The 7,446-nt window shown below is 41.5% G+C and overlaps 2 protein-coding genes across 2 annotated transcripts in view; one reads left to right on the top strand and one right to left on the bottom strand.

The window, feature by feature from the left end:
- Nucleotides 1–413: 413 nt before the first annotated feature.
- On the top strand, nucleotides 414–2,304 carry LOC147883567 (uncharacterized). The gene is made up of 3 exons (XM_087399516.1): nucleotides 414–1,001; nucleotides 1,426–1,657; nucleotides 1,877–2,304. The coding sequence occupies exons 1-3, from the start codon at nucleotides 414–416 to the stop codon at nucleotides 2,302–2,304; spliced, it is 1,248 nt and encodes a 415-aa protein (XP_087255642.1).
- Nucleotides 2,305–4,612: 2,308 nt separating this feature from the next.
- Nucleotides 4,613–7,446, bottom strand: part of LOC147883566 (uncharacterized) — a 30,139-nt gene continuing 27,305 nt past the window's right edge. Inside the window, exon 8 of the mRNA XM_087399197.1 lies at nucleotides 4,613–5,301. Within this exon, the coding sequence (XP_087255323.1) occupies nucleotides 5,001–5,301 (301 nt within the window). The 3' untranslated portion in view covers nucleotides 4,613–5,000. The remainder of the gene's footprint in view (nucleotides 5,302–7,446) is intronic.

Below are 7,446 nucleotides of genomic sequence, written 5' to 3'. Positions count from 1 at the left end.
GATTGCCATTGCTCCAAAAGACCAAGTGAAAAACACCTTCATTACTCCATGGGGTTGTTTTAGCTATAGGCAGATGTTCTTTGGTCTCACGAATGCTCCATCTCATTATCAGGAAAACTCTGATGAGTAATTGGCATCATTCCTTAATAAATTCTGCAAGATGTTTATTGATGACATCTGTGTTTATAGTGGTCGTAAGGAGCACATAGAGAAGCTAGATCAAGTTTTTCAGAAGTTAGATGAGAGTGGAGTGTCACTTTGGCAAGGACTAGTATCAAAGTATTGGGTCATATAGTATCTGAAAATGGTATTGAACCAAAGTCAAAGCATTGGTTGTGTTATCTTCTCCATCAAATACCAAGCAATTGCATACCTTTTTGCAGAAGGTGAAGTATTTGTCTCAATTTATTCACATGCTGTCTCAAGTGTTGTTTCCTCTTCAACAAGTTGCAAAGTGTGATCCTTTGAAGTGGACCAGTAAGTGTAAGGAGGTATTTGAGGCTGTGAAGGAGTCGATTGGAAATATCAGAAGTGTGAAGGCTCTTGATTTTACCAAGACTTTTTATGTTAGTACTTCAGTGGGTCCTGATGCTATTGGAGCCATCCTCTTGCAGCAGCAGCAGCAGGATGAGAGTTCGAGATATATGAGGCCGGTCTACTATGCCAGTCATGTGAAGAATGAAGCTGAAAGGAAATACACAGCTGTTGAATTGACACTGGCAAGTTTGATGTATGCTTGTAGAAGATCCCGGTCTTACTTGATATCTCAGTCTTTTGTGGTGCTTACCAGTTGTACCTTGCTTCCTCAATTGCTGAGTAGCTCTAATCTTTCTCGGTGCATGATTATGTGGGTAATTGAATTACAAGAGTACTCATTTACTTTTCTAGTTGAGAACTCTACCAGAGCATCATTGGGTCCTATTCTTGTCAAGGAGGTTGAAGAGCACACCGATAAAGTGGAGGAGCAAGTGTTAGATGATGGATTGTATTGCACTTTGATGGTTCTTTCAAGAAGATCTTGAATCAAGCTACACGTGGTATTGTAGTACATGATCCAAGAGGTAAAGAAGTCCAAAGGATGGGTTTTCAGCTCAAGGTAGGAAGCAACAATGAAGTTGAGTATTCTGCATTGTACGAAAGGCTAAATATATGCATTAATATGGACCTATTAGAAGGATTGCAATAAATGTGATGCATTGTTGGTTGTTAAGTAGGTGTTGGGTGTCTAGAAGACAAAACATGCACATTTAAAGAGCTGGGTGAATGGCATAAAAAAGTTGTTGAGACAATTTAAAGAGCTGGGTGAATGGCATAAAAAAGTTGTTGAGACAATTTGAAGCATGGACCTTGCAACATGTGGAAAGAGGCCAAAATGCAAACGCTGCTGCCCAAGGATTGATTGATGCTCATGTGAGTGCATTGAAGGTTCAAGGGCTACTCTATGAAGGTAGGGAGTTTTTGGCTAAAGAAGAAAGATCTTTGCTGACTGGAAAAGTTCCTGCAGATGTTCCTAAGCAGAGAAGATACCGTTTTGTGAAGGCATGTCAACCATATTGCATGATTGATGATGTATTGTATATGAAGGGTGCTGATTTGATTCTCAGGAGAGTACCCTGGCATGAGGAAATTTTGCACATATTGGAGGCCAATTATGAAGGTATTTGTGGTGGTCAATTTGCTTTCAAGACTATGCTCAGGAAATTATGGCTAAAGGATGTGTGTGTCCTTCTTTGCAATGAGACATCGGCATTGGTGTAGGTCTTGTTTGCAATGCCAGTAGAAGATGGGATTGATGCCATTGGTCCTTTGCCTATGACTACTAGAGGTAATTGTTGTCTACTTACTGCTGTGGATTATTTATCTCGATGGACTGCAGCAAGAGCGCTATGGGCTGTCAATGCTAAGCAAGTTTGTAAGTTTGTTTATGAAGATATTTGTTACCGCTTTAGTGTGCCTTTGGAGTTAGTTTCTGATAGAGGACCGAGTTTTAGAAGTGAGTTGATGTTTCTACGATGTGACAAGTTGAAGATCAAACACATGTATGCCACCCCTCACTATCCTCACTGTAATGGCATGAATAAGAACTTTAATGGAGAGTTTACAAACATCATGAGTAAGATGATGAGGACACTTGAAAAGGGTTGGGATCTGGCACTACATGGAGCTTTGTGGGCTTACCGTATTGCAGTGAAGGAAGGAACTCACTACTCAGTTTTCCCTTTTCCATCTGGTGTATGGAAAAGAAGCTTTATTGCTGTTGGAGGTGAAAATTGTAGCACTTCAAATGTTGATAAAGATGGATGAAGAGCCTAGTTCAATCCATGAGAATAGGCTATTGGATTTGCAAGAGCGTCAATGGGATAGAATGAAGGCAATGGAACATTCTACAATGACACAAGAGAGAAATAGAGAGCAAATCTAAAATATAAGGATAAGGAACTTAAGGAAGGTGACTTGGTTCTTCGCTATGATAGAAAGCTAGATAATACCCTTAAGACCAAGTTTGTAACAAGATGGGAAGGTCCTTACCATGTTCTAAAGACATTTTCAAATGGTTCTTATAAGTTATAGGACTTCGATGACAAAATGCACAAGAATGGTTTGAGGCTGAAGAAGTACATTGTTAGAACAATGCAAGTGAGTTGATGATGGAAGGCAAGCAAGAGAATCTCATGGAGGAAGACAATTCATTGAGCTGAAGCACGTGTTCATGAATGAGCTACAAGACATGAATGTTTGCAGCCTATGGATGGGCAAAATATGATAGACTAAAAAATGTAGAAGGTTTTTGTGGCGCTACACGTATATAGGGGGCAAACACCTAGATGTACACAGCTAGTATAGCTGGGGGCTTTTGGATTTAGTGGGTGCTCTTTTGCAAGTAATTCTGGGCTGATGTAAATATTCCAAGTTATGAAAATATGTTTTGCAAGGAATTCTATGGGAGATGATGAGTTGCAATGTGGGGGTGCACCAGGCACTCTAGAGCATCATGGTATCCAATGTGACATGGTGTTGGTTTTGGGATGGCACGTCTATCATTGTTATCTGTTATGTGATTATGTTGTCATGTGTGGGTTCCATCTTGTTGTGAGTGGTGCCCAATGTCTAAAAAGTGAGGCTTAATTGTCTTGGCCTAAGATTTTGAGAAGGGAATCAAAGAGTGGTAAAATTGATCTTGATTAGGTGGCTGAAAGCATGAAAACTGAAGCATGGCGTGCATCATGAAAACTGAAGCATGGCGTGCATGTTGCATGCGTGGTGGCTACATGACTCAAGTTGACGATGGCACGTGGAGATTGCAATTGCTCGAGAGTTCCAAGGAAACGCAAGAGAGCAATCAATTGGACTGGAGAGTTACCGAAATCTTTTGTTGTTGGAGGGGGCACGTCGCGAGTGCTCTAGAGGAGGATGCGAATTTGATTTCGCAAGATAAGGGAGCTTTGGCTATTTCCAAGAGAGGGAATTGGAGAGCAGTCGTGGTTTTTTGCCATCCGCCAAGAGGTGGCCATGCTCGATTTTCAAAAATACGCCATCAACGAAATTATGGGCCAATTGAGATAATGGGATTCAGACTGATTTCCAGAGGATTATAGGACCGGTGAGAAGGCGTGTGGATGCGCTATTAGTTTGAAGAGGCTAGTTTCATGGGTTTTTGTGAGAATAGCAAAGTGATTGTGTGACCATGTGTGATTGCTTTTCAATCAATTTGTGAGAGATTGCCTTGATGTCCACGTGCTCTGAATACCCGCTCTGGATACTGGTGCATATGCCCTATCTACATGAGCGCCACGTTGTGTTACTGATCCCATTGGTGTCCTTTTTCATTTTCAATTTGAAGTTACAGTTGGAAATTGTGAGAATTGTGAAAGTTGGAAAGTAGGATAAGGTTGCCTTGCTTGTCTGTAGGCTTGTTTGCGTAATAATTAAATGAGTGCAGACCATTTGAGTGAAGACGTTTAGTCAGACTAGATCCATGCTATGATTGCTTGAGGGCATTCCAGTCATTCCCTTCTTTCTTTATTATTAGCGGGTGATAGTAGCACTTTTCCGATAGAGAGCCAATGCTATGACACCGCAGAAAATCATGCAGTTTGACCGTCATCAACACTCTATAGGGGTTTCATGCCACCATAACACAGATCACCATCGGACCCTCTCTGTCGAGAGCTTATCCATCTTAGTCACCGATTGGACTTGGTTCCTCAGACAGCATATAGAGGAGCGCCACAATGGATACCACATTACAGATTTCCTCCTCCCTTGGGTTAAGATATTAAGTATTCGTGTTTGTGTTCGTATTTGTATTTGTCTTGGGTGCAGATGTCCGCTTAGTGGCTCCACCCATTCAGCTCATTGTATCTGGTTTTTTAAGTCTCATAGACCCTTCATTCTTTGAAGGACTTTCATACACTTTTCTTTCTTTTTCTCTATCTCGCATATGCATGTGCAAAACACACACACACACACACACAAACACACGAGAGAGAATCCAAAGGAAACAACTCATGCAGGAAGTCCATAGCAATTAACAAGTAAAGGCACTTAACAATATTTGTTGAGTACAATGTGCATGTTCTCCTAGTTTCCAGAACTTCAACAAAGAATATCATACCACACAAAGTTGCATTTGTCTTGAGTATTTAAAACTCACTTTTGAGTCCATCATTTTACCACTACAATACTTCTATAGACCGAATAAAGGAGTCCACCACTTCTACCACTACAATATTTCCACAGGTAAATAAATAAACTGACTTTTGAGCCCGTCATCTTACCATTTACAATACTTCCATGGACCAAAATAAGAAGTCCACCAGCCTGATTAGCCTGCTTCTTGTAAATGTGTATGATATTGCAATAAGGAATACAAAACGCTGTCTCTATCATGATGTATACCTCAGGAAAACAACATTGAACATATAAACATAGGGAACACCACTTCCACCCTTTTCAGTAGTTGGGAAAACATGAAGGGGACACAATCAGACTAGCACATGTTATGCACAGGAAGAACTGAACTCAGTGGCAATTTCCACCTCCAAAAGCTGCTTTGAAATCTCGGGAGTATTCTGCCAATTCTGGTCTTCAACATCCATTTCATAGATTAGAGCATTCTGAAGTGTCCTGAGCCCATGATCTAACAATTTATGCTTGTTTCCAACCTTATCCTCGCCACCAATATCCACGGGTTTATTATTAGATGCAACAACAGGGTTTATGTCGAGCCTAGCCTTTCCTTTACGAAGCACGAGATCTTGACAAGAATCCTTAAGTGCATATGGAGCCATTGACCGCGTCCTGCTTTATAACACAAACAAATCAGCATTTCATACTACTGCTACTAGTACTAGTACTACTACTACTACTACTATCTCTCTCTCTCTCTCTCTGTGGCAACAGTGCACACACACACACACACACACACACACTTTTTTAGTGAATCCATGTAAGCTTAAGAAACAGTCCCAAAAGAAGGGACAGCAAGTCTCTCTCTCTCTCTCTCTCTCTCTCTCTCTCTCAGACACACTTTTTTTTTTTTTTTTTGGGTAAACCCATGAGAGGTATATTGTCAGCAAGATTTACATGAGGGTCTCAAAAAACAGAGAGCCTCAACAGGAAATCAAAAGCAAAGAGAAACTATTTCCAGGCATGACTGAGGAAGATCTCCTTGATGGCAAGCATCATAGATAGATTGCCGTAAGGAGAGTCTGAAATATTCATAAGATTGCAAGAACGGATTCCCAAAATATCTCATGTTGTGATCCTGCCATATGGTCCAAAAAGCCCAATATCTGACCCAGTACAAAAATAAAGAGTAATGGACCAAGGTTGTAGGAAGTCTGCCAAAAAGCCAAAAATGTTTCCCAAAAGGAGAGTTAGGGAAACGAAGGCGAAGAAACATGAAAATTTTGCATATGAAGGTCTTAGTGCTGGAGCACATCCAAAACAAATGAGGCACCGTTTCAGAAGGGGCCATGCATCGAAGACAAGAAGCAGATGCAATCCTTCGTTGAGCCAGAGTGACCCCCCCATGGAGGTTCCTATAAGACAACGCCATAGGAAAAGCTTTTGCTTGAGAGGCAATTTGCTCCTCCATAAATTGTGGAGATTCTTTTGCCACCAAGCAAGTGATTTTGCCATATGCCATATCCTCCAGCCGTCACCATGGATTCTCTCAGACACACACACACACACACATTTATGCAAACGAGCATGCATATGCATGCTCAAGCTCTTCCAATTAGCATCTATCTGCTGAAGGTCTTTGTCTACACATCAAGTAGCATTCTTAGAATTTCTGTGGTCTCATGTCTTCTATAGCTCCAAGATCTTGACTGCAGCTAAACAGGGACAGTACTGTAGGCACAGACATTTGGACATCGCCTCACCTATCCAAATACTCAATAATAGCCCAGGAGCAAGCACGCATGGGTGTTGACTCTAGCAAGAAGCGATCGTTATCTTCCAAAGGTTGCCTTTCTATTCCCACACAAGGTCCCTATTGAAGACTGTAACCATGCAGAGATTTTTGCACACATCATAGATCATGACAGCAGGTTGATGGCTGTTGAGATTCATCATGCCCACACATGGCCCCTTTTACCTCGATGCCCATCTATAATCGAAACATGAGAACATTTAGGGCTGCCCCCTTTTTTTGGCAATGTGCCACCACTGAAGGATTACAATTACCCAATGCATGGATGCACACATGTTCCTTTTTAATCGCTGGTTTGAGAAATGTGTGCAGGCACTAGCTGCCAGAAATGTGGCAGGGTGTGAATGAGTGGCTAGGCGGTTGGGGATGATCCTGCTGCCACAATGCATGTGAGCCATCAATACGACATCCACAACATTGAGATCTCAATGTATGGCATCGCTCTCATGATGACACCATGCATCATAACTTTGTTCTATGGAGAGGCGCCATTGCCTCTCTAATTCATGCAATACAGTTCAACATTGTGAGGGGGGCCATCGATTTCTTAACTTATCCTTAGGTCCTTCGGGAATGAGTTTAAAATCCAACATTTACATGACCTGGAAGAGACACTTAACTAGGACCCTCTTAGTAGGGTCCACTTTGTCCTGGAATTCTTTATAGACTTTACAAGCCAGGCCATCTTTGCCAAGAGTCTTACCCTGACCTTAACAGCTGTTCAAGTTCCTTCTAAGTTAAAGGGCCCGACCACTATGCAGGCATTGCTTGGGATGCTCTATGACATCAAGCAAATGATGCAGAACATGGATGATGGTAATGTAGTGTCCAAGCCTTTGCAGACCATAATTGTATGACATTATCTGTATAGGTGAATGTGGAGATGATAATGCTGAAGGATCTAGCACATAAATACCATTAGTGTGGTATACCAGGCCATACGAGAAGAAATCCAATAGGAAGAAGCATGATCAAGTTCAAACACATCATGGACATGTACACCA

Source organism: Dipteris shenzhenensis, chromosome 28 (genome assembly GCF_047967505.1).
Source record: "Dipteris shenzhenensis isolate YYH24624 ecotype China chromosome 28, Dip_SZ_1.0, whole genome shotgun sequence".
Classification (NCBI taxonomy): Eukaryota; Viridiplantae; Streptophyta; class Polypodiopsida; order Gleicheniales; family Dipteridaceae; genus Dipteris; species Dipteris shenzhenensis.
This window is presented reverse-complemented; position numbering and strand designations above follow the sequence as displayed.